This window comes from Dasypus novemcinctus, chromosome 28 (genome assembly GCF_030445035.2).
Source record: "Dasypus novemcinctus isolate mDasNov1 chromosome 28, mDasNov1.1.hap2, whole genome shotgun sequence".
NCBI classification, from domain to species: domain Eukaryota; kingdom Metazoa; phylum Chordata; class Mammalia; order Cingulata; family Dasypodidae; genus Dasypus; species Dasypus novemcinctus.
This window is the reverse complement of record NC_080700.1, coordinates 32,890,950-32,918,430: the sequence shown is the minus strand read 5'-3', so window position 1 is coordinate 32,918,430 and position 27,481 is coordinate 32,890,950. Positions and strand designations below refer to the sequence as shown.

The 27,481-nt window shown below is 42.5% G+C and overlaps 1 protein-coding gene across 2 annotated transcripts in view; it reads right to left on the bottom strand.

Moving 5' to 3' along the window:
- Nucleotides 1–16,498: 16,498 nt before the first annotated feature.
- FAM120B (family with sequence similarity 120 member B) overlaps nt 16,499–27,481 on the bottom strand; it is a 123,701-nt gene continuing 112,718 nt past the window's right edge. For both annotated transcript variants that reach the window (XM_012529905.4, XM_012529906.4), the window contains exon 12: nt 16,499–18,154. In XM_012529905.4, coding sequence (XP_012385359.2) covers nt 18,142–18,154 — 13 coding nt within the window. In that variant the 3' untranslated portion in view covers nt 16,499–18,141. The remainder of the gene's footprint in view (nt 18,155–27,481) is intronic.

Here is a 27,481-nt window from a genome sequence, read left to right as displayed (position 1 = left end):
TGCTTTGCTTTTTCATTTGATCATAATTGCAATGATGTCTGAGATACCAAGTGGATGAGCTGGTGCATTTTGTTTCCTGTAGAGAACAAATGTCTCCTTTCTGTATTTTGCTTACAGTGTTCATGAAGATATTTTCCATGAGGACATCAAGCAAAGAGAAAATGAGACAAAGGTCTCCCTGTGAAGCTTAGGGACATCCTTCGTGGATTTCCTGTCCCTGCCCTCAACTCCTTCACCCACCCCCATTCTCTGTGGGTTTCTATTGTCCTTGTTAAAGTCCAACCGGGAGAGCAAAGTGCTATCAAAGGGAAAGCAGGCACGGGTTGGGGGTAACCTCTGGCTGGGACGGTGGGTCTGTGCCACGCTTTGGGATCTGCCCACTTGTCCTCGCCAAGCTCCTGGGCAAGAATGGTTTTACCAAGGCCGGCCGTGGTGAGCTGTCGTTGGCTCTTCTTCTGAAGTCTTACCACTGACGGTCATGTAATTACTCTCTCCATAGCTATTTTTTAAATCACCAAGATGGGAAGCGGATTTGGCTCAATGGATAGAGCTGCATGGGAGGTCCAGGGTTCAAACCCCGGGCCTCCTTGACCCGTGTGGAGCTGGCCCATGCGCGGTGCTGATGCGCGCAAGGAGTGCCCTGCCACACGGGGGTGTCCCCGCATAGGGGAGCCCCATGCACAAGGAGTGCATCCCGTAAGGAGAGCCGCCCAGCACGAAAGAAAGTGCAGCCTGCCCAGGAATGGCGCCGCACACACGGAGAGCTGACGCAGCAAGATGATGCAACAAAAAGAAACACAGACTGCCGGTGCCACTGACAAGAATACAAATGGACACAGAAGAACACACAGTGAATGGACAGAGAGAGCAGACAACTGGGGAGAAGGGGAGAGAAATAAATAAAAAATAAATCTTAAAAAAAAAAAATTAAAAAGAAAAAAAGAAGGAGGCAGTTTAGAGGGAGGAGGAGAGGCCACAGGACCAGAAGCGAGCAGTGTTCTAAGCGTTAGGTAAGTGCCAGGCCTGTTCTTGAGATGGGCAGCCGAGGGGGAGGTGGGCCTGCCAGCTGAAGGTGGCCTCTGCACCCAGTGCACTTTAGAGTGGCCTTCCCAGGAGGCAGCCGCCAGAGAGAAGGCACCCTTCCAATCTCTCGCCCCCTATTTGGCTTTGGAATGTAGTATGGTTACTTTGGCAGAAGATTCAGTTCGCCGGTTATGTTTTTTTTCCCTAGGCTAACTTTAAAATTAGTTCACTTTTCCTGAGCAAATGCCAGCTGGGAAAAGAGGGTGTGCTGACTTCAGATGAGGCTGGGCAGTCTGGAGACTCCATTCCAGGATGAAACCTGCCCAGGAAAAATTCAAGGCTGTGGGCAGTGATCAGAGCCACCCCTCTCTGGGCCCCCCCTTCCCGGCAGGTATGGGGTCAGGCCACAGCCAGGGATGGTGGAAAGAACCCGCTTTCCTAAGCCAAGAGGGCTCAGAGCTCTTCTCCCAGGGGCCGATCACCCCCCCGTGGGCTGCGCAGGGAACCCTGGGGTCCGAGCACACAGAGCAATAGTCATGACCTTCACCTCCACCCCCCCAGAACTCCAGACCCCAGGGTACACCCTGACTTGCAGAGATAACAATTTCTTGGATTTAAATCCCTGGTCAGGCCAATAGAGCAAAGAGGAAGAAAACAGCTGCCGCCAGAGATCTGTGTGCAACTGGCTAAAAAAACAAAACGGAAGTTTTAAGTAAAGATAAGACTTAACTGCGGTGGACAGGGCAGGGCCCCCACGGGGAGAGAGAAAACTGGAATAGGGGTTATGAAATCTGTTACCTTGAGCCAATTTCCCTTTGCTCTAGAAGCTCCCATCAGGCAAATATTTGGAATATGTCTCTAAATGACAATAATTACATTAGTCCACATCACATTTGGAATGCTCTTGATTTTAGAAACACATACTTGCTCTTTTTTTTTTTAAATGATTTAAAACATTAGATTTTTTTAAAAGAAATGTCAGTTTACCAGTATTAATTCCTTATAAAAATTTTAATAAAGTATGCTAAATTCAATGGCCAAATGGTAAGCAAAGATACAGAATGTGTATTTATTCACCTAGCTTCTTTTCCTGGTAATGAATTACTTTCTTTTCCCTTTTATTAAAAAAAAAATATAACATTCTGAAAGTCGTTTTTATTTATTTATTTATTTATTTATTTATTTTTGGTCTTTATTTTTTCAATGTTACATTCAAAAAATTTGAGGTCCCCATATACCCCCCCACCCCCCTCACCCCACTCCTCCCCCCATAACAACAACCTCCGCCATTATCATGAGACATTCCTTGCACTTGGTGAGGTGAGCACTGCTGCACCTCATGGTCAGTGGTCCACACCATAGACCACACTCTCCCACAGTCCACCCAGTGGGCCATGGGAGGACATACAATGTCCAGTAACTGTCCCTGCAGCACCACCCAGGACAACTCCAAGTCCCGAGAAAGCCCCCACATCATATCTCTTCCTCCCACTCCCTACCCCCAGCAGCCACCACGGCCACTTTCTCCACACCAATGCCACATTTTCTTTGATTACTAATCACAATAGTTCATGAATAGAATATCAGTAAGTTCACTCTAATCCATTCTCTATTCCTCCATCCTGTGGACCCTAGAATGGCCATGTACACTCTACATCTATATCAAAGGGGGCTTAGATTCCACATGGATGCTGGATGCAATTCTCCTGCTTTCAGTTGTAGACTACGCTTGGCTCCCTGGTGTGGTGGTTGACCTTCTTCACCTCCATGTTAGTTGAGTGGGGTAAGTCCAATAAACCAGAGTGTAGGAGTTGCAAGTCTGTTGAGGTTCAGGGCCTGGCTATCACATGGTCAGTCCAGAGATTCAGGTCCCCTGGGTATACACTAAACCCCAGCACCAACTACAGATCCAGTAAAAGTAATAGGAGAGGCTTGTGGACAAAGATCACATCTGAGTCCAGCTCCATCACACAGAAACACAAACTCCAAAGTAGGGCCAACTCACATGGCACTGAACTCCATCTGCCATGACCATAGAACCTGTGGGTCTCTGTAGCCCTCAGAAGAACCAATACCTGGGTTCTTTATCTGTCTCTGGGACTCTGCTGAGGTGTGCATAAGGGCAACCCCTCTGATAACCTCCCAGCTCTTTTTGGAGACTCATAGCCATATAAACTAAAAATTTGTCCTTTCCATTTCCCCTTTTTATTTAGATCAAAAAGCATTTTTAACTCCTGGTATTATATGTGGACTGAGATATTCTGCTGGTCCGAGTTGACCCTTTTATTCAAGGTCATTTTCTGGTTACATCATCAGCTGGTACTTGGTAGTAATCCCTCGGCACCAGGGAGGCTCATCCCAGGGAGTCATGTCCCATGCTGGGGGGAAGGCAACACATTTACATGCTGAGTTTGGCTTCGAGACTGGCCACATTTGAGCAACACGGAGGCTCTCAGGGGGTAACTCTTAGGCACCCTGCAGCTCTAGGCCTTTTTCTTATTTCAGGTGCACAGGCTTACAAGCATAGTCATTAGTATCAAGGGCTCATTGTTGGACCTTCCTTCTTTTTGGGTCTTTGCCGTTGCACTTGGGGGATTGTTGCTCTTCCTTTAGGGACTGTGATAGAGCTCCCCTGCCTAGGAACTCAGCACTCTCTCAGTTGTTGTTTTTAATGGTAACCAATATGAAAATATCCAAACAGTTTTATGTACCCTGGATATATGCCCTGGAGAACTCTCTGCCAACCATGTGTCCCCTGTCAGTAACATCCCACACCAGTATTCCTCCCCTGCTATTGTTGAACCTGTGATCCAAAACTTCTTAAAAAGTGAAGTCCCATATAGAGAAACTCTGCATTTACAAAACAATCATGCATAGCCTGAAAGCTGAAAAAGAAATTTCTTGAGCCCATTCTTTTTCGCATGTGCATGTCTCTCTAGTGTATCTCCTTAGGCAAGTTGTTTTCTACATAGTTGTAATCCTAGAGGACATTCAATTCCACATTCTGAGGGCTAATTTTTCATGAAAGAAGCATTGTAACTTTGACCAACCTATTCAGTGTGATGCAAGCTGTCTTCAGCAACCTCTCTTTTTCAAAAAGGCAAAAATCCTGCAGGCTGGTTCTCCATTGGTGGTTTGCTTAACGTGCATTCCTACACTTGCAACGACTAGAAAAACAGCTGCTGAGGCAGCTGCAAATTTCTCAGGAGGTGCAGTCAACTGTCCATTAGTCAGGGGCTGATTACCCAGTTTGTGGGTTTTCCAGGCTCTTGATAAATCCTCTTTTTCTTTCTAACCACCTCTTGGAATTTTCAGCTGCCAGCACAGCCCTACCTGAGGGCGAGCTCTTCAAAGGAAAAGGGGATGGAACAATGGTGGATAAAAAACAAAACAAAACAAAAACTTATTGAGCCAGAATGCAAGAATCAATTGCATTAAAAGGGAGAGATTGTCAGTGACAGTATTCTATTTTCCATAGCATAAATCTTTGAAAGTTGGCTATAGTTTCGAATTAATTGCCTCTGAATCGTCTACATTTAGGTATTTAAATTGACATTTTAAAAAAAACTATCAAAAGTTTAATGGTTTAAGCTTTGGCAGGTTCCAACCTAGAATAACTATGAAGGCAAAGAGAAAAAGGAAAACATACAGGATGGCTACTTTTTGAGAAAAAACATTAAAATTCATTTTATTTCTTATCTTTCTCTATGACTTCCCCTCCCCCGTGAGATGGCTTGCTCGTCTGTTTGCTCGTTTTTGCTTATTGTTTGCGCTTGTTTGCTCGTTGTTTTTGCTCACTGTCTTTCTTGCTTGTTGTCTGTTTTTTTTTCTTTAGGTGGTACGGGGAACCAAACCCAGGAGCTCATGTGGGAGGCAGGCGCACAACTGCTTGAGCCACTTTTGCTTCTTGCTCGTTTTGTTTTTGCTCAATGTCTGCTCATTGTTTGTCTTCTTTAGGAGGCACCGGGAATCAAACCCAGGAACTCCCATGTGGGAGGTAGACGCTCAACTGCTTCAGCCACATTCCCTCCCTGCTCCCCTTTATTTTTCTTTCTATCACTGTCATTTATCTGGAGCTTGCCTGTACTCTAGCCTTCTTACTCTCTGTTCTGATGCTTTCCTTTCCTCTCTTCATCCTTTTTATTCACAGGTAAACTATAGAATGTCTGCTTGTTATGACCATGTGACCATAGAAAAGACGCTTCGAGTGGGGGAGACACATCTCAAAAAAAGGAAAACTACCCGGGAAGAAGCAACAACCTCTTTAATATCTTGCAGACTCAAATCCAAAGGGCTAGTTAGCATCACTATTTTAAACAAGATGCTTTAAAGAAACATTAGCGTTTACTGATCAAAGCAAGTCTTGCTAAATCAGATAATGGATTCGTGGTACTTATATGCCTGGTGGTAAAAGCAATAAGTGGGAGGCCAAGTTTATTTGATAAAGTAAAACATAATTTCTGACTCTCTGCAGTCATCCCACATCCCCATCTCCCAGCCCTGGGAGTCAGCGTCCCTCCTTGCTTGATTTATCTCACACCTCCCAACCCACCAGGTGGTTGGATTTTGAGGACAGGGTTTGCAGTGTAGGTCCATTTTCTAGGCACAGTGCCTAAGCCATAGCCATTCAGAATATAATCCTTTTCTGAATGAATGGATAAACCAAGGTAGGAATGAATGTGTGATCCATTGCCTCAAACTGCTTTCCTTTCCTCCAATTTGCTCCTTCCAAGTCACCTTTCTCATGTTGCCAAAACAGTCTTCCTAAATCTTGGCTCTAATGAAAAAAAAAAAACCAAAACTTTGAAAGTGTGTAATCAAGCCCAGATCCTTGCCTGGTATTCAATGGCCTCCACGATCGGATTTAAGCTCTCTTTTCTAGACTTACCTCTCCTGCTTTCACTCTTCCCAAATGATCCTCTGCCCTCTTTATACTTCTATTCACACTCTTCTGGCCTCTTCCACACATATGATTCTACCCATCCTTGAAGTTCAATTCAAGTGTATCTTCTGCAAGAAAATCTTCCTCAGTCTGTGTCCTCCTGCATCCTTGAACTGTACAACTCTCATAGTACATGCTATATTTTTTTGTAACAATGGTTACTTGGAAATACATCCTATTATCCTATGTTGGACATGCTATCTCGCCCTAGTCTAGAATGAGCTTTTGGCGAGCAGGGTCATGTTATATTCATTTTTAGAGTCCTGGCAGCCTGCACATTGCCTAATCCAGATTTCATGCTCAGTAAATGTTTGCTGAAAGAACAGATGTCTACAACCATGCCCAGCATCCTCTCTGATCTTCCTTCATGTTCCGTGAAGGCTCTTGACCACTTTGTCTGCTTTTGCATTTCCTTCTGGTTTTCCCAAATGTGTTCCCATGATGTGACATTCCAGTTTCCATTAGTTTGGAGGGTAAAATAACATAGGTCCCCCTTTCCCTACTTTATAGAATAGCACATTTCAGGACTGCCAACATTTCCAGATCTATTCAATATTTTGAAAGTCACTTGAATTTTTATTTACAAAATATTGCAAACACACAGAAAATGCTACAACAACTCTGTGCTTGCCACTTAGATTCAAAGGACATTACCTTTTGCCATATTATTTATTTTTTAATTTGTTTTTTTAATTTTAAAGAAGCTTCAGATTATATAAATGTTACATAAAAAATATAGGGGAGGGAAGTGGATGTGGCTCAAGAGACTGAGCTCCTGTCTACCACATGGGAGGTCCCAGGTTCCATTTCTGGTGCTACCTGGAGAAAACAAGCAAGACAGTGAGCTGGCACGATGGGCTGCCATGGTGAGCTGATGCAACAAGATGATACAACAAGGAGACCCAAAGAGGAAACACAATGAGAGAGACTACAAGGCAGGGAGCATTGGTAGCTCAAGCAATTGAGCACCACTCTCCCACATGAGAGGTACTAGGGTCGGTTCCCAGTGCCTCCTAAAGAGAAGATGAGTAGACACAGAGAGCACACAGCAAATGGATAGAGCAGACAGTGAGCACAAACAGTGAGAAGGGGTTATAAATATTAGGTTGGTGCAAAAGTAATTGTGGTTTTGCACAATTGAAATTTGCTGTTTGATATTGGCATACATTCTTTTTAAAAAAATTTTATTTATTTATATCTCTCTCCCCTCCCCCCCAAGTTGTCTGTTCTCTGTGTCCATTTGCTGCGTGTTCTTTGTCCGCTTCTGTTGTTGTCAGCGGTACGGGAATCTGTGTCTCTTTTTTTGTTGCGTCATCTTGCTGTGTCAGCTCTCCGCGTGTCCAGTGCCACTCCTGGGCAGGCTGCACTTTCTTTCACACTGGGCGGCTCTCCTTACGGGGTGCACTCCTTGCGTGTGGGGCTCCCCTACGCGGGGGACACCCCTGCGTGGCACAGCACTCCTTGCATGCATCAGCACTGCGCACGGGCCAGCTCCACACGGGTCAAGGAGGCCTGGGGTTTGAACCACGGACCTCCCATGTGGTAGACGGACGCCCTAACCACTGGGCCAAGTCCGCTTCCTCAAACATTCTTAAATGTGGTTGCTATACATCATTTTAATTTGCATTTCTTGCTTTGTTTTTCTGCTAATGACATACTGCTTGCTGTTTATATTTATTTTAGACTATGGAAATGATGTTAGACCAAAAGCAAATGCGAGCGACTTTCTTATTTGAGTTCAAAATGGGTCATAACGCAATGGAGACAACTCGCAACATCGACAGTGCATTTGGCCCAGGAACTGCTAATGAAAGTACAGTGCGGTAGTGGCTCAAGAAGTTTTGCAAAGGAGATGAGAGCCTTGAAGATGAGCGTAGCGGCTGGCCATCAGAAGTTGACAAGGACCAACTGAGATAATTGATCCTCTTAAACTACATGAGAAGTTGTTGAAGAACTCAACATCGACCATTCTACGGTCATTTGGCATTTGAAGCAAAGTGGAAAAGTAAAAAGGCTCAAAAAGTGGGTACCTCAAGAGCTGACTGAAAATTTTAAAAACCGTCATTTTGAAATTTCGTCTTCTCTTATTATACACAACAACAACAAACCATTTCTCAATTGGATTATGACATGTGATGAAAAGTGCATTTTAGGGAAGCCCCATGTGCAAGGAGTGCACCCCATCAGGAAAGCCGCCCAGGGCAAAAAAAGTGCAGCCTGCCCAGGAGTGGCGCTGCACACATGGAGAGCTGACACAGCAAGATGACTCAATAAAGAGACACACATTCCCGGTGCTGCTGACAAGAATACAAGTGGACACAGAAGAATACACAGCAAATGGACACAGAGAGCAGACAACTGGTGGGAAGGGGGCGGGGAAGGGGAGAGAAATAAAAAATAAATCTTAAAAAAAAAAAGTGGATTTTATACAGCAACTGGTGATGACCGGCTCAGTGGTTGGACTGAGAAGAAGCTTTTTGGTGCAAAGCCAAAAAAAGGTCACGGTCACTGTTTGGTGGTCTGCTGCTGGTCTAATCCGCTACAGCTTTCTGAATCCTGATGAAACCATTACATCTGAGAAGTATGCTCAGCAAATTGATGAGATGCACCAAAAGCTGCAATGCCTGCAGCCAGCATTGGTCAACAGAAAGGGCCCAATTCTTTTCCATAATAACGCCTGACCACATGTCACACAACGAATGCTTCAAAAGTTGAATGAATTGGGCTACGAAGTTTTGCCTCATCTGCCGTATTCACCTGACCTCTCCCCAACTGACTATCACACCTTCAAGCATCTTGCTGGGAAAGATGCTTTCCACATTTTCCAATGTCCCGAAAATGCCCCATGTTACACCTATTCTTCCCTCTCCCTTCAGAACCTCTGCTAGCCACTGTCTTTAAACCAATGTTACAAGTTCTACCATTGCTAGAATAATGAGTCCACTTTAGACCATAGTTGCAATTGCCCCTCATATTTGCTCATTCTTCAATCTTGAGGATTTGGGAATGGTGAAACCCACTCTTTCTGATTGAGAGGGAGCTCATATCCCATAGGGCAGATGGATGGAACTATTTTGCTTGCAGTTATAGATACTCATTTTTTTTTGAAATGGCATTGTCCATCATCATCCTTTTGTTAGTTGTCCTGGGTGATTCCAATGATGTGGAGAATAGGTGTTGCGACTCTGCTGAGATTTAGGGCTCAACTGGCATATAGACAGACTGAAGACTTAAGTCTCTGGGACGTATATTTAACAAGTATCATGCTAATTATAGGTTCAAATAAAAGGGGCAGAAGAGTCATGTATAGGGAAATTATGAGTCTAACTCTTTTACATTGGGGAGCATATATTCCAAAGTAAGACCCACTGACTGGGTGCTGAATTCCTGAGCTTGTCTGTCCTGCTTATAACATCTAGATGTCTCTAGAGCCCTCAAGAGCCCCACTGTTTGAGGCACTGTTTACAGTTGCAGTCAGTGAGATCCTGCTGAGACGTGTATAAACATAACCTCTGGAATGAACTCCATAAAAACTCATTTGTATTTAATATTTCCACGTTTTGGTCAAGGTCTTTTTCCAGATGCATTGCTAATTGGTGCTTGGTGCAAGGGAGGCTCAACCCCAGAAGTCATGTCCCATGGTGGTGGTAGGGTGGGGGGGAAGATAGTGCATTTACATGCTGAGTTTGATTTAGAGAGAGGCCACATTTGAGCAACAAGGCAGCTTTCAGGAAGTAACTCTTACGCAATATAGAATACTACTGTCATATATTTTTCTCATCTTTTTCTTTTTAAAGACAAACATAGTTAAGACCCCACCTCTTATCTCATCCACCTTTCTACCTCTCCAGAGTTTCTGAAGTTGGCATGACTCTTGTCCGCATATATTTTTTACATTTTTAGTGTATTCATAATTCCTATGTGGTGGTGCCATGGGCGTTTAAAAATCTACGTAAATATTCTGTGCGCATCCTTTTGCATGTAGCATGGTTCAGTGTAGGTTTGAATCCTGGCTCTGCTACTTCAACCCTGTAAGACCTCGGGAAGATATGTAGCCTCTCTGGTACCTCCTAGTCCTCATCTAGAACATGGAGATAGAAAGTACCCCACAGGCAGTCACGGTGGCTACTATGTGTGTGAAGCTTAGGGCTGTGTCAGCTGCAGGCTAAGGGCTTCATCAGTGCAGCCTCTGGTCCTTACTGCTTTTTGACTGGGTGACTCCTTTCACAAAATGCTGTTTTGGGCATTCGTCCATATTAATAAATGTAAACAGTTCTTCAGTCTTAATATTTCTGTGTACCATCCCATTATGTGAAGAAAATAGTTAATCTATCCATTCTCTTCCTGATGAACAACTTTTGGTGTTACCAAATTTCCTACAACTTACACCATTATATACAGCTCTTGGCCCTGGTGCTTGAGTTTCTCTTGGGTCTGCACCCAAAACTGGAACGGGCCTGTATGATACATGTTCTAAAAAATAAATATAATCTCTTTCTAGATTTAAGTCATTCTCAGTAGAAAGGAAGACACTTGAGGCTCCTTTGCCAGTGTAAACTTTTAAGCTCCCCCTTGGGAGTGCCTACAAAATAATACTTTTATTTCCTGGACATACGTCCTCAAGAACCATATTAAGGGCCAGATGTCTTCAGAGAGTCACCATGGTTTCCTACTTCAACAGTGCTTGGATGGAGCCTGATGCTCGCTCTGCTGGCCAAGCCCTCTGAGCAGCCTGCCACGATGACCATGGCCCTGTGGCAGGGGCACCAGAACTACAGTCAGGACTCGGGGCCGCCACCCACTGCCCGGTCAACCTGCAGCCCGATACCTCTTGCGTCTACCTACATGTCTTACTACTTTGACCGTGATGACGTACCTTTGAAGAACTTTGCCAAATATATTCATCACCAGCCTCATGGAGAGGGCGGACATACTGAGGAACTTCCAAAATCTGCAGAAACGAGATGGTGGAATCTTCCCTCAGGTTATCAAGAAACCGGAACAGGCCCACTGGGAGAGCGGGCTGAATGCAACGGAGTGTGGGTGACACTTGGAAAAAAGCATGCATCCGTCACTATGGGAACTGCACAAAAAACGACCCCCATTAGTATGACTGCATGGAGACACATGCATTACCTGAATGAGCAGGTGGAATCCGTCAAAGAATTTGGTGACCTCGTAATCAACTTGTGCAATACAGAGGGTTCTGGATTCTGGCTTGGGGGATTCTCTCTCTGACAAGTACTTTCTGGGGAACGGTGATGAGGAGAGCTTGGCCTGAGTCGAGCTTCCCCAGGGGATGGGGCTGACTTCTGTGGTCACCATGGCAGTACATGTGTGTCGGGTTTTACCTTTCTTTACCTTTTCTACAAATTGTGTCAACATTCACCAGGTTTTCTGCATTTGTACCATTCCTTCAAATAAGGTAATTTCCACAACCACCCCTGGATAAGAACTCTATTAGGAGTCTCAGAATATTTCACAAATTCCTTAAAACACAAGCTCTTCATTTGCTATTTTTTTCCCCAAAGATTTACTTTATTATTCCTGCCTGCCCCGCCCCCCCCCCCCCATTGGCTGCTCTCTGTATCCATTTTCTGTGTGTTCTTCTGTGTCCACCTGCATTCTCGGCAGCACCGGGAATCTGTGTCTTACTGTTGCGTCATCTTGCTGTGTCAGCTCTCCGTGTGTGCGGTGCCACTCCTGGGTGGGCTGCGCTTTTTTATTTTGGGCGGGGCATTGCAATGTGGTGCACTCCTTGCGCATGGGGCTCCCCTATGCGGCACGGCACTCCTTGCACGCAGCAGCACTGCGCATGGGCCAGCTCACCACATGGACCAGGAGGCCCAGGGTTTGAACCGAGGACCTCCCATATGGCAGGTGGCACTCTATCAGTTGAGCCATGTCCACTTTCCTCTTCATTGCTATTAAATTTACCTAAGAGTAATTCTTCCTTGCTGACCACGCCCCCCAACTAATCATCTGATTAATGCCTTACTGAGTTCCTCAAAAGCTTTCTAATGATCTTTCCCTTTATAGTCACACCAAATTCATCTATACAAACAAAAGACATTATTGATAGTTGGAAGTTTAGGTGCCTTTAAAAACCAAGAGAGCCCTGAGTCAAATCAGGTGAATTTTATTTTATAAATGGCAAAGTGCCCTAAACATCTAGGGAGAAGGGGTTGGTGCCTGGGAAACCCTCTGCTGAACGTGCCAGCAAAGGAGAGCCCCTGGGCTCCCGAGTTAGAAGAGTAGACGTTGAGGTTGGTTGACTGGGGTGTCCACCACCACCCAGCTCCCTGGGCTGCTCTCAACTGGGTCTTTTCCTTCTCCAGGTCTATGGAAGGAAGAGAAGGTACTGGTTCCAGTGATCACAACTTAGGTCCCCCCTCCCCAAAGTTTTACATTTTCAGACCTGAGGAAATACTTTGATGTTTCCATCAGTCTCTCCTGATCTCTTTTGATCTTGTGAAGATGGATTTTATTTTTTGCTTTAACCAAAATACACTGCAACAATATGCTGGCAGACACGAGTGTGAGAACCCAGCTGCCTTTTATAAAACTGCACTTTAAAATAAATGGTAAAAATGTAAAACAATGCTACCCTTCTAATTTTTTTAAATAAGGGTTTTTTTTTTCTCCACAAAAATATTAATGTGTAAGCTGAGGTACTGATATTTTAAAATGAATACTGACAGAAATAACTCGCACAAACAAAAGCTTTCTGGAGTCCTCAATTTTTAAGTATGAAGATTCAGACCAAAAAGTGTAAAGAGGGAAACGGACTTTGGCCCAGTGGTTAGGGCGGCCGTCTACCACATGGGAGGCCCGCGGTTCAAGCCCCGGGCCTCCTTGACCCGTGTGGAGCTGGCCCATGCGCAGTGCTGATGCACGCAAGGAGTGCCCTGCCACGCAGGGTGTCCCCCGCGTAGGGGAGCCCCATGCGCAAGGAGTGCACCCATAAGGAGAGCCGCCCAGCGCGAAGGAGGGAGCAGCCTGCCGAGGATTGGCACCGCCCACACTTCCCGTGCCGCTGACGACAACAGAAGCGGACAAAGAAACAAGACACAGAAAACAGACAACCGGGGGAGGGGAGGGGAATTAAATAAATAGAAATAAATCTTAAAAAAAAAAAAGTGTAAAGAATTGCTTATATTTTTTTTAGGGAACTAATCTAGAATGGATAAAAAAGATATTTTCTGAGAGTCTAACTTCTATCTTTATACCATTGGCATTATCTGGCAACTTGGGAGGTTTATTGGTATGGCTCCACTCCCTCTCTCTAAAATGAAAAAAAATTTTAATTGTGTCTTTTATCACCATAAGATGTTATCTTCCTTCTAAAAGAATAATCCATGAGTATCCAAACATAACAGGGAGGTGATTTTTAGGACATCCATTTACACAAATCCAGAAATACCTAGATCAATAGTCAGCTGATTCCAATGTGCCATGAACACTTTTAGGAATTGCCAGCAACTCAGCCTCATCTCACTGTTGTCCTGAGGGAAAAACTATTTTAAACTAGCCTCAAGACTGGAGAAGTCAAAATGTTGTATTTCATATATTGCTAGAGTAAAGGGAGAAGAGAATTTCTAAGGGGGAAAGAAGCATGATTTCTTCAGTAAAGCTATCTCAGATTGAAGTAAAATTTTATAACTATAAATTGGTAATGCTACCTGAGGATGAAAAAGTATTTGCTGAGAAATTACCCCTTTCAGTTGTAATCACTGTCTCCTCAGAATTAGACTTTTTTTTTTCCAGACTGCCCACCCCAAAGTTATTAGAAAAGAGTTTCCAGACATCTCCTTCATTCATTTGAAAGACTTCAGCTGCCTTGATGTGAATTATAAGGGCTGTGGCTTGAAACGTTTTAGTCAACTAGGCAGGTTAATTGCCTGCCTTTTTCATATTTTACTAGCTACAGGGATCAAGCAATGGGAGCGTACGTCTCACACCATTTTATACTTACACGCCAGATGTGAAAGCAAAGACTATAGACTGAAGAAGCTGAAATGACCTAGTTACCCTTGGTACAAAATTTCACTCAATCAAAAGGGGATTAAACGGCAATCAATTGTAGAGATGGTCAATGAGAAAACCTATAGCTAATCAAACCTTCTTGGAAGTGATTTTCTTTCCTGAATAACTTCACTCAGTTTTATTGAAAACTTTACTCAACAGCCTCTAATGGGGACACTCAATCTGAAAATTAATTTGGGCCCAAATTTGAAGACCTAATCAAGGTGGCTATCTGACATCACTGACAGTCGCACCTGGGGCTGGACCGTTCTTGCATTCCAATTTTGACCTCCTACTAAAAAGGAAAGAAGGCAGGTGACATGTGGACACTGAACTCAGGGCAGCGGAGTGTGAAACTGTCAGCATCTCCAAGGGTTTGACTGTGGGGCATTGCTAACAGAGACCATCCACGTGGTATGCAGGATGGGTTTCTCTTAGCTTCTCCGGGTGAAAAGGGGAAGCATAAAGGAGTATCCCATTACTTTTGAAAGGCCTTTTCTTCCTTTTTCAATTCAAATGGCTTGCCAGGTAAGACTAAAGTTAACTTTTAATTTTTTTTTTTTTTTTAAACTCACGTCTAATAAACTGTTGGCAGTTTATTAGAAACTGGAGGGATCCAGGTTCTTGGAATGGTTGGCTTTCACCATTCAAACACCAAGGGTTGTGTCTCCATGGGCTTCGCCTGTCCAGTACAAATGAAGTCAGCCACGGGAGCAGTGAGGCCCCTCAGCATATGGGAAAAGCCCAAACTACCAGGTCTTTGGACATCACAAGAGACAGAGAGATCTGGATGAATAACGTTAGCCTAGTAATCTGGGACCTTCTTGGCTCGACCAGGAAAAAAAAAAAAAAAAAGGAAATGCTTGCCAATTGTTGGCTGGTGTCATCGCCGTTTGACTAGATTTCACGGTCAATTTTGTAAGGCCAGCCTCCAGTCCTTGGGTTCTCCTCAATGCTTTGCAAAGTGCTTCCAGGAACATTTGGGAAACGTAAGCCTGAGAAAGAAAAGGCACGCTTCAGCTCTTGCTAATGTGATAGGGAAGCAGATGGTTTGGGACTGTGGGTCATACCCCTGGCTGTTCGACGTTGCATCAAACAAGAGGGGATTAAAAACATCAGGGCCCCCCGAGAAGCCAGCGCAACTTTTAGGAAGGTGAACACAGCACCTGGTGGAGCAACCCAGAAGTCTGCTCTGTCCACACCCAGGGGGATGGGGGGACTCTTAAAGGAGCACAACAGTGCGGCACCTCCTCTCCTTCCACTGCTCAGTTGTATAACAATGACATTGGTAGCACAACGAGGAAGCTGCTCCTCCTGCAGTGGACAGTGACAAAATAGTTGAGAGTCTTAAGTGTGAAGCTCAAACAACAAAAAAGCCAGGTCTTTCCATGAAGGTGGAAATAAATGGAAACTAAACAACCAATAGCAGGGAGTTAGTTACCTGATATTTGGAAGATGTTATTTCAACGACGCATGACAAAAGCAGACACACGCAGTGTATGCCCTTTTGTGTGTGTGTGTCTGTGTGTGTGTCATAGTCAGGCAATGCTTATGCCAACTTATTTTTCTTCCTAAGTTGTGGGAAGTGCCCGGAAGAGATTGGAATTTTAAACACAAAGGTCAAAGAATGGGAGAAAAAAAAAGTGAATGCCTCAGTCCCTTTCACAAAGACTTCATTTAGTATAATGATCCTTCGGCTGCTGCAAGCTGATCTACGACATTCACGCAACCAGCACTATTTAAGATCTAGACTTGACCTGAGATTTAAAAACTGTCATTGGCCAAAATACTCTTTTTTTCTCTTTATTTTCAATCCACAATACAGGAATTCGTTTTGCAGTGATTCAGACAACATGGACAAAAGGTACTTGGTGCGTTTAACCGAGGGCTGCAGGCCAGCAGTGCACCAGGTAGAAAGAGCCAGAGTCTAAGGGTGGTTCTGGCAAGTACTGGGTGTTCTAGTCGCGCCTCTCTGAGGGCAAGGAAGTGAGGTACACACAGGTGGGGGGATCTGGATCAGCAACACTGAGGGGAGTGAGAGAGAGCAGGAAATCAGCTCAACAGTTCCAGTGGCCTCTCGGAGACCTGGAACACACAGGCTGCCTTGGGGGCGCTCAGTGGCAGGCCTCTGTCACTCCATTGGGACGGCCCAGCTTTCGCTCCTGCTCACTCTTCTCCTAACGCAACTCCATGAATTCCCGACTCTCTCCTCATGGGTGCTGCCTACTGCCTTCTGCATCTCCTCACTTCTGCCCACAATGCCTTTTTTTTTTTTTTTCTGACTGCGTTTTAGACCCAGGAAAGAGGGTTTCCAGGGGCTGCTGTCTGTGACAGAGCCCCCAGACTGGGCAAAGCGCTCAGGCCAGGCTGCCCCCTTGGTGCCGGCCTGCCCAGAGACTGTGATAAGGTCCTGTGGTAATAATATCAGCTTTATAATTTTGTTTGCATTTAATTTATATGATGACTTGGACTGAAAGTGTATTAAGAAAGAACTCGAAGGATAAGGAATCTAATTTATGTCTGCAGGTATTTAATCCAGAATGACAGTAACAAATGCACACACGAGAGCCACAGGCCATTAGCATGTTCTTTCAAGGGGCTCTCCACAATGACTTTACTCAGAGAAATAATGACCTAAAGGAAACCCACGAATGTGACGAGGAAGACACTGAGGACCAGGACAGCCACACGACTAGGAAGTGGCATTGTACACCACAGACTCAACCTCACTTGCTTCCTAAGAGGGTTGGATGATATTGCCGAGGTCCTCTGCAGCTCTAGAATTTTAATGATAGGTCCTAATGGAAAACAAAAGCAAAGAATGAAGTCATGTCTTCTTGTTAGTATTAGATTAATGATTTACATTTGGCAATAAACCACAAGCTTGTATTATTGAGAGTCATAAAATTAATAGGATGGCTGAGAAATCCAATTAGACTATGGATTGCCACAGCATTTCTTCTGTACTAAAGCTTCACGGTGCTGGGAGAAAAAAGGTGTTTTGAAATGGAAACTCGCGGCATGGATTCCAATCCTTTTCCTGCGTGTGCCATGAGCCCATGTTTCTGTAGGCTGCTAGTTGTGTAGTTCTTACAGGTTTTCTACGAGTGCTGCTAAGGGATTGTTTCTTTTAAATGAGGCGGTGTGGTTAAATTACTAGGAACAAAACGGAGGCCAAAAAAGCAGGTATTTCCACTCACCAAAGAGAGAACTCCCCAAATAGTGCTAAAGGAGCATTTTTGACAAGACTCTTCAATTTAAAGAAGGAACCATGACACCCGAGCTGTAATATTAGAAACACTCATGATACATGTGTAAGTATCAATAAACTTTTACCAGAACACTTACATATCTAGAGGCCTAGGCCCCTGACTATAGGAAAATAACTCGCTGTGAAAATAGTATTTTTGAAATGGTGATAAATTCAAGGAACAGCTGTTCAAAGACCCTCCATGCTAATCAGGTGCTTTCATTTCAGTCTCGAGACTATGGAATGGCAGCTTCTCGCTGACACTCAGTGAACCTTCCCAGTGTTAAACTGATGCACCGTAATTCTTCACCTTTCTTCTGTAGGGAGAAGTTCACGGCCTCTGTCGCACTGCTACTGAGCCAGACGAAGCATGACAGGGGAGCCCCTGATGACCAGAGCAGCATTTTTGGAGAAGTTCTTTGTTTCTTTATTCTTTTTTTAAAATACATTCACTATATACGTCTATATATTTACAAACATTTAAATTAAATAGGAACCTTGTATATAAAGATAATGATATTTCATCCTTTTGTGTGGCTAAAAAGCCTGATGGCCAGCAGGGTTTTTTTGCTTTTTGTTTTGTTTTTAAACTGAGCATATGCCAGCATGTCCTTTGATCCACAGTCCTTGGCTGTCTTTCATTCTGCCCCTCTGTCTCATTGTTTCTTTGGGAGTCAATCCTTCTCTAAAGGCTGCATGTAGAAATACACAGTTGAACGGAGTTTTAAAATGCATACCACTTTCAGTACGTGTTACGTGAAAAATGGACAGAATACATTTTAGGATACATCTTGATTGTAGAAGAAGCAAGACGTACTGACTTTATGCTCACTTTCCAAGTTTTAAAACGATGCTTTCTTCCACTGCGAAGAGGTTCTGTCCCGTTCGAGCCTGCATGGGATCAGTTGGACCATCTAGAATGGAAGCAATCCGTGTGAGTGTGGACACTGAGTGATGACAAGCCCCAACTCTGTTTTCTGAGAAAATTCATGGGACTCTGAAAACGCATTCACCATAGGTGCTTACACAATCACAAACATTTGCATTAAGTATCAGAATTGCACCTCTCCTACTCTCCCTGCTGGAAATGAAGTTACGTAGGCACGAGTACGGGAAGTGTGCTGTTCTCCTGAAGCCTGAATTGCTGACAAGAGGTCGGGGAGGTGGCTGCCAGGTGTCCTTCCTTTTCTGAGTGGAAGCAGGTCAAACTCTAGGGCGTGTGTGTGCACGTGGGTAGCAACTAATTTGAAAATTTATAAGGGAAGACCTCAAGATTTATTGGGGGAACTTTTATTCTATATTTTACTTACTTACATCCTGACTAATTTCTAAAATCAATTGAAGAATCTCTCCTTCACTCTTCTGGTTCCATTCCCTTACCGAATGGAGTACTGCAGTGGCCACTGAGCTCTAACACCAAAGACGTTTTCAGCCCTTTCGTCTACTCTACAAAAACCATCACTTACCAAGTACTTCCATGCTGATCCGCACGACATCCCCTAGTGCTCCGGATCACTGCTTGTATTTTATAGACTGGTGCCTCAGTTGTATTTCCTACAGAAATTCTCTTCTCCAGGTTATCAGTTTACTTCCTACCTTTTTATAGCTGCTCTTTCTTAGAATCGCCCTTTCCCTCTGAAGCGGTAAGGGCCGGAGATCCCCAGGGATCAAGTCTTGGTTCTCTGCGTGAGTCCTGAATGAGACTCATCACTGGCAGGTGGCTCGCCCGCTCTAGCGTCCTGTCTCCTCCAATGACAAAAGCTGGCAGAGCTGCTGACTACAGTTCAGTGTGTGCTCATGTGTGTGGCGCAGCGCTAAATGTGGAGATATTCTCAGTTAACCTGGGAGGGAGGTAATAGCATCCTGAAAAAAGCGAGGATCAAGTGCCCTGCCCAAGGCCATAGATTTAGGAGGCAGCAGAGCGGAAGTGGATTCACTGACTTCTGATTCCAAAGCCCACTACAGTTAAGCACTAGCACCTCAAACATAACAGAGCCAGAAGTTAACTAACTGTCTTTCTAGTAGACACCTGTTTCTCTTCCCTACACAGGTTAATGGTGCGGAAATCTTAACCTAACTCAAGTCAGAAACCTGTGGGTCATTCCAAGCTTCTGCTTCTCTATTACCCCCCAGTTTCAAATGGTCACTCAGAGCTATTTTAGAATATCTTAACTAGGGGAGCAGATGTGGCTCAAGCAGTTGGGTGCCCACCTCCCACACAGGAAGCCTGGGTTCAGTACCCGGTGCCTCCTAAAAAAGATGAGCAGACACAGCGAGCGGACAACGAACAGACACAGCAAAGAGACAGCGAGTGCAAACAATGATGGTGGGGGAGCAGGGAGAGAAATAAATAAATCTGAAAAAAAAAAAAGAACGTTTTTTAACTATGTCATCCCCTTTTTGCCTCCAGGAAGAGACTGGATGAGTCTTCTCTAGTAAACTGACCAACATGAGATAAAAGAGCTCGAGCGCTCTAATATCAGGGCTTCCCCAAGGAGCACGTTACTAAGAAGAGGAGAACTGAAAGCCCCGTCCACCCACTCAGGCTTCCAATCACCTTTTCTAATGCTCTACTGGTAAATAAGAGTGGGCACTCAATAACTGCCAGGCTTTCGAATACCAAAGATGAAAACAAACAGAAAAAGAAACTTGGAAGAAATAGTCTGTGAAGGAAGGAAAAAAGCAAAGTAGAACAAAACTACTGGTATGATTACTTTCTTCAGAAAGGTAAGACAATAACTGCAACTGTGAAATGAAGGGGATGTGATAAAAAGGAATGTTCTAAGCTGTCCCTTCTCTGAATTAAAAAATAGCAAAATTGAAGAATCATTAAAAGGGGTGGAAGAATGTGGAAAAAATTTCCTAGAAAGCCAAGCAGAAAGACAAAAATATTAGGAGAGTAAATTTAAGACAATTATGCAAGTATATACTATCTGACCTCTGAGACAAATAAAAGAACAGAGAAAAATGGAGGGATGAAAATCATTAAAATAACATTTCAAGTCGCAGCATACCTGGGCAGTTGGGCACATTTGAGATGAGAAAGCAGTTTGTGTGGGTCTGTCCCTGCCCCACCTACAGCTCTATGAAGGGTGCCACCAGTTAGGTGCTTGTGCAGCCTAAAGGTTGAGCTGCCGAGTGTCAGGGCTCACGTCCTGGGACTGTGCGCCTGGCCCGGCCGCTCCCTGGGGAGTGTGGAAAGGCCTGTGGCATTTCTAAGGTGAAACTCACCCACACTGACTTTCTCAGGGAGTGGAGGAAGGCCCAAGCCCGTTACAACTAGGAGTCCCTCAGCGTCTGTTGTCACTGTAGGCCAGAGATGCACACAGAGGGATGTAAGGATGAAATGACATTGATGTCAGGAAAGGAAAGAACTGCAAAGGGGAGGCAGAGGTGGGAAAAGCTCAACAATGTGGAATCTAGAACCTTAGTTCTCAAGTTGAAGCTGCCATTATTGCAAAACAAGGGAAAGGACTGTGTCTGCTAAAAGATGGAGATGAAGAGTTCAAGAATATGGTTGCAGTACATCAAAGAATTTCTACCGTGGGAAGTGGGACGGCAGAAAGGGTAGGCTTTAGTAGAAGGTTGCAGCAAATTAGAAGGCGAATTACAGAAAAGACTTGAGATAATCAGTTCACTCACTTGCTCAGAAGGTGAAACTAGTAGATTTATGTTTCTGCCCTCTCTGAAGAGGTTGAGGATAGAAATGAAAACTTCAGTGACACATGAGTGGAACTTTCTGCTCAGGACAATGACAAGCTTGAGAACAGACATATAATAAAGTTAAAGGTCAAAGCTATTATTGAGGCAAACACATTGCAGCCTGTTATGATCAATTTAAATGGCCAGACTATGTATTATGTGATGAAGGACTCAGTTACCAGACTGAAAAATCCCATCGAGTGACCCACACCAAGGTTTATCGTCATATTTCAAACACATAAGGAAAAAGAGAGGATCCTATTCACATCCAGAGAGAAAAATCATGTTCATACAAAAGATCAAGAATCGGGAAGCCATTATATTCTTTGTCTGGAGCACTGGAAGCTAGAAGGCAGTGAGGCAAAGCCTTCAAAATTCGAAGAGAAAATTACTTCCAACCTAAACGTACATGCCCAGGTAAACTTTAATGCAAAGATGAGGTGGAATAATGACATTTTGGACCTGCACAGCCTCAAAAATTTATGCCCCATGCTCCCTTTCGCTCAGGAGGAGGGAATTAACAAAGAAAGAGTTTCAAAGATACAGGATTCAGGAATCCAGTACGAGAGAGGGGTAAAGAATTCGATAGGTGACAAAAAAGGCAACGGTTGTGCAGCAGGCCTCAAGAGCACCCAGTCAAGACAGGCCAGTAAATTATGATATAACTATTCCGAGAGTAAAGGAATCAGGGTGGGTGGTATGGGAGTGAAAGAACAAATCCCTTCACTTCCATAGTGGGTATACTATAGACAATTCTAAAATGGAAAAAGAAAAAAAAATAGCAAGCATATTATTTAGAGAAATACATACTAGCAAGTGTCTAAAAAAGCTTATAGTATAATTAGCTATTTCTGGGAAAAAGTAGGAGAGGTCTCTTCAGTGGTTTTATTTCTTTACTCCTTTCCTAAGAAATTACGTCATTCACTCAGCAAATATTTATTGAGAGTTGCTATGAGCTAAAAAATGCTGACATACCAGCATCTAGGTTTCCTAATATACAGGTGGAAATTTTTTTGTAGTATTCCCTTGTAATTAAAAAAAATTACCTCTGGATCTGTATTTAGGCCCCTTTCCTGTTATAATGTTGTTTGTTTTCTGTTTTCCCTCTTGACTTGACTTGACAAAAGTTTACTGGATTTTTAAAACAAACAAGTTTTGCTGTTTTTTTAAAATCAAATTTTGTGTTAATAAATTTTTCTGGTACATTAATTTGTCTTTCTCATTTCCTTCTACTTCTCATAGGTGTATTTTGTTGTTCTTATCTAGTTTCTTAAGTTGAATAAATGCTAAGCTTATTTATTTTCAGTCGGTATAACCTTTAATGAATGCATTTAAGGCTGGTACATTTTCCTCTGAGCCCTGTTCTGGTTATATAGCCCATGAAGTTCTGATATGCAGTACATTCATTATTGTAGATGTCTAAAAGTAATTCTGGTTTTGATTTCCTCAATAGATATTTAGAATGATGCGTTAATTTCTAAATGGAAAGGTTTTTACTTTTTATCCTATTGTTGATTTCTACTGTTAGTGCTTTACTTGCAGAAAATCTTGCTTGTGTGAATTATGCTTCTTACTATTAGCTGAGGTTTACTCTGTGGCTTAATACACGGTTCGATTTTGTGACATGTCTATGTGTATTTGAAAAGACTGTAGGTAAAAAGGCCTATACAGCAGTTCCATAGGTTTTGATTAGAGGAAGACTGATAACCGACTTGTTCAAATTTATTTCATTATTTTTCGTCCATTAGATCCATTGATTTCTGAGAAAGGAATGTTAAATATTCCCTCTATTATTATATCTATTTTTCCTGGTATTTTCCTTATGGATTTTGATTTTATGATCTCAGGTACATAAAGGTTATGATAGTTTTACAATTTTCCTCTTTTTCATTTGTTTTCTTTTTCTAGCGGGTAAATTTTAACATACATATGCAAATTTATATTTTTCTAAAAACATCTAGCTTTAATCAAAATCTATATCCTCTGTAAGCAAGAAAAGAAATTGAGTAATTTTACTTTTCTTTTCATTTCCATCCCCCCAAACACCACTTGCCTTGTAATAATCTGGGATTTTAGTCTCCAATTATTTTTGTTTGTTTTTACAGCTAGTAACTATTTGGAAAGAACTGTACATTTTACTGATTTCTTTGCTCCACATTGTTTCTTCTAGCCCATGTATTCCTGTTAGATGAGGTTTCATTTTGCTAGAACACATCTATTTTCATTTGGAAAGGAACTTTGGGTCTAAACTTTACTGATTCCTGAAAATGTGTTAATTTTTCCTTTCACTCTAGAATGCTAATTTGACTTACTATAGGATTCTGGGCTCTAAAATGGTTTTGCTGTAAAGGAAAGAAATGACGTGATTATTAGAGAGCAGTGGGTTATGAGGTTTTTGTAAGATGGGAGGAATAGGAGCGGAGAGGAAGTAACTGGCGATCCGGCAGAAAGGAGGGAGATGCTGGCTCGGTGTGGTGGATGCTGTGGAAGGGGGTAGATGTAGCGCACAGCGGGACAGTGGGCGAGGCCGGTCCCAGCTGAAAGCATGGTCAGCTCATCCATGGTGACAGGTGGAAAGGGGCGAGTTCCTCTCCTACTGCAGGCTTTCTTAGTTCGCCTGGCATTCTGCTTATGAATTTTGACTTGTGTAGACACTGGATAGTGGGCGAATGTGATTGCAGGTACTTCTAGGAAGGCTGTCAGCTGTAAAGAGGACAGGGGAGTAGGTGCTGGAAGGTTGAGAAGAGAGGGGACACTGATAGTCACCTGAGACTGGGAGAGAATGGAGTAGGGGCATTTACAGTGGCTGCTGGGGGTGCTGAAGGCCCACTTGAAGTTAGTGGGCGTGAACTTCCCCTGAGACCGAGGAGGAGGCGGAGTGATTTTCTCCAGCCTTGCACCTTATGCTGAGTTGGATTTAACCTAGGTCTGTGGATTCACCATAGAGCAGGATAAAACAAGCCTTAAGATAGACTGACCAAATAAAAAAGAACGAGAGAGAGAGAGAGAGAGAGAGGGAGATGATGCAAACTTAAATAAGACATCAAAGTGGGGACTTTACTACCAACTCCACAGAAAGAAAAATTATAAGAAGATACTATGAACAACTGTATCCCAACACATTAGATACCCTGGATGAAATAGAAAAATTCCTAGAAACACAGACTACCTAAACTGACTCAAGAAGAAATACTAGATCTCAACAAATCAGTAGCAAGTAAAGAGATTGAGTCCATTATCAATCACCTTCCTGCAAAGAAAAGCCCAGGAACAAATTGGATGGGTTCACTGGTGAATTTTACCAAATACTCCAAGAATTAATATCAATCCCGCTCAAACTCTTCTAAAAAAGTGAAGAGGAAGGAATACATTCTAACTCATCCTGTGAGGTCAACATCACGCTCATACCAAAGCCAGAAAAAGATACCACAAGAAAAAAAATTACAGTCCAATATCCTTTATGAATCTGGATGAAAAAATCCTCAACAAAATACTAGAAACTGAATCCGATAGTGTATTAGAACAATTATACCCCATGACTAAGTGCAATTTAATCCAGGTATACAAGGGTGGTGCAACATAAGGAAATCAATTAATTTAATATACCATATCAATAGACCAAAGGGAAAAAAATCCACACGATCATCTCAATTGATGCAGAAAAGGCATTTGACAAAATCCAGCACCTCTTCTTGATAAAAAACACTTAGAAAATGAAAAATAGAAGGAAACTTCCTCGTCATGATAAAGGACATAAATGAAAAACCCACAGCTAACATCATACTCAATGGTGAATGACTGAAAGCTTTACCTCTAAGATCTGGAACAAGAGAACATGTCACATCACTGTCACCACTATTCAACATTGTACTGGAAGGGCCAGTCATAGCAATTAGTCAAGAAAAAGAAAAGCCATCTAAATTGGAAAGGAAGAAGTAAACCTTTCCTTTTTTGCAGATGACATGATTTTATGTGGGGAAAATCCTGAAAAATCAAAACAAAGGTACAGATTCAGCAAAGTGGTGGGATACAAGATCAAAAAGCAAAAATCAGTAGTGTTTCTATATACTAGTAATGAACAATCTGAAGAGGAAATCAAGAAAAAATTCTATTTACAATAGCATTGAAAAGAATCAAATATCTGGGAAATAAGGTATTAAGTCCTACAAATTGCCTGAAAGTAGTTAGATATGCAAATGTCCTAACAAAGGAATTGCAGGATGTGGTTAGGATATTTCAAACATAAGAAATAAAATTTATTGAACTATCTGGCTACTGTGTCCCTTTTTTTGGTCAATACTAGATGGGATTTTATCATCAGACAAGTATGGGGCTATGCATACTTGAGCTGTTAGAGTACTTCCAGTACAAATATATAAACTGGTCTGGGAATATATTTGGTGTCTTATTTTATTTTTAAAGATAACTGGAAGGATATGTCTGTCTAGGAACATGAGTGAGCATTTTCTTAAAAGTGCCAGGTATCTCCAGAGTGCCAGGATGTTAAACCTGGAGGGAAACTTTTAGTCACACCCCAACTCTAGATAAGGAAAGGAAGGCCTGGAGAGATCAAGTCAGATGGCTGGCTGGTTAAGGGCTTCTCGTCTAACTCCTAATCTAGTATTCTTTCCATTAGAAATACTTCTACCATTCCTTTCCCCATAGCTATTGCTCAGTACAATTTTAGGCTTAAAACTTTAATTCTTGGATTTTCTGAAAATTCTTCCATGAAAAGGGTTAGTCAATTTGGATTCATTTCAAATGCTTAAAAAAAGGGAAACCCTTCAGTGCTCACAGATACGGGGCCACAAGTATATCATTCATGGTAGCATCATAAATTAGGCTTCCCGACAGTTCAACCCCTGCCTTCTCTTGCCGTGTTCTTTACAAGCTTCCTGGCTGAAGTGCCCGGGCTCTGACTGCACTGAAAACCCTCACCTCGAGGCAAGGGCTTCTGTCTTCACATGCTCTGCTGTAAAAAAACACTGAGCCAGAGTCTGGCAAAAACATAAGGAAAAGGATCACACGACAGCAACAGATCTGTGAGCCACCTTCTGTGTCAGGACTCCCAGGTAGAACTCTCTGAGCAGAGTGAATTCTCCTCCCAGGAAGGTGAGAAGGAAGTGTTTACCTCTTTCTGCTCATACACTTCCAAAGAGACATTGTTGGAAACTTTAATTTTGGTTAAAATTTCTAACTAGATCACAATTTCTGGAATACTAGATAGCTATAAGAAGTCATGTTTTCAAAGATGAATGATAGGGAAAAACATCTCACATTCTAGTGAAAAAAATCTAGCAGGAAAAAGCAGCATATAGGAAGATTCCCAATTTATTAAAACAAATCAACCATACTTCACACACATGGATGAAAAAGACAGGCATGAAATTCATGAAGATGTTAACAGTGTCAACAATGACTGTTTCGGGGCGATGGAATCAGGCACCGTCTCTGAAAATAAGCTGACAAAAGCTTTTTTTTTTTTATATGATATACTGGAGAAGCAACTTAAAAGATTATTTTTTTCCTTCTTTTTTCAAGCTAGGTTTGGATCTCTTACAGATTTTCTCCTCAGTAGATAAAATTGGGCAGTATTATTCTGATTATTTTACTTTGAAGGAGGAAGCTATCAAGAAAAGCCTGTAAAAATATTTTACTTAAAGAATTATTCTGTAACTGCAGTGTTTCCCACAACACAATGTGACCTGCTTATGGTATGATCCACAAGTAGGTCATGAAATCACTTCAGTGAATTGTGACCAGCATTTATTTGTTAGTAGTATAGCAAATATTGGCGTGTACCATACATGCTAAGAATGGGAATTGTTTCATGAAACTCTGGCTTCAAACTTTGGTAGATATCTCAACCTAGTATATATATTGTAGTATAAACTCACACTATATATATATATATATTATATATGTATACTAGGTTGAGATATAAATGTATTTCTTACCTGTGGTTTATGGTCAAGGAACTATAAAAAGCCAGACAATTTCTTTACAGAAATCTGGAATTATGGTATTATTCTGAGATCCTCTTTACCTTAATTATCCAGCTTTTTTTTGGCTTGACTAAAATTATTTATGACATACATCTAAATGTATATTTCAGACTACTGCAAAAGCTATATAAAGAATGTTAAACAGCTATAATTTCTGTTTTACTCCCAGCAAAGTACAAGCTATCTTAAAAACTTAAGCCATTTTCACTCCCCTCCATAATATTAGTGTAATAAAAATAAATTCACAACTCAAAAGTCTTCCTTTAAATCTAAGGAACCTAAAAATTTAGTGCTTCTCTTGGCCTCTACATTCAAGGGGTATTCTGGATGATGCAAAGGATATGAATACTATTGATGTTTTTAGAATAAAAATGAATTGGCTGTCTTTATATTGCAATATTCACATTAACCTTTCTCAAAGAACTCATTTATGTATTTGGAAGACCACCTGTAAGATGGAGCAAGGACAGGGTCTATGCCTCTTTCACTAGCTAGAAGACGTTCTTTTCTCCGATTATTTGAGCTAAATTTTAC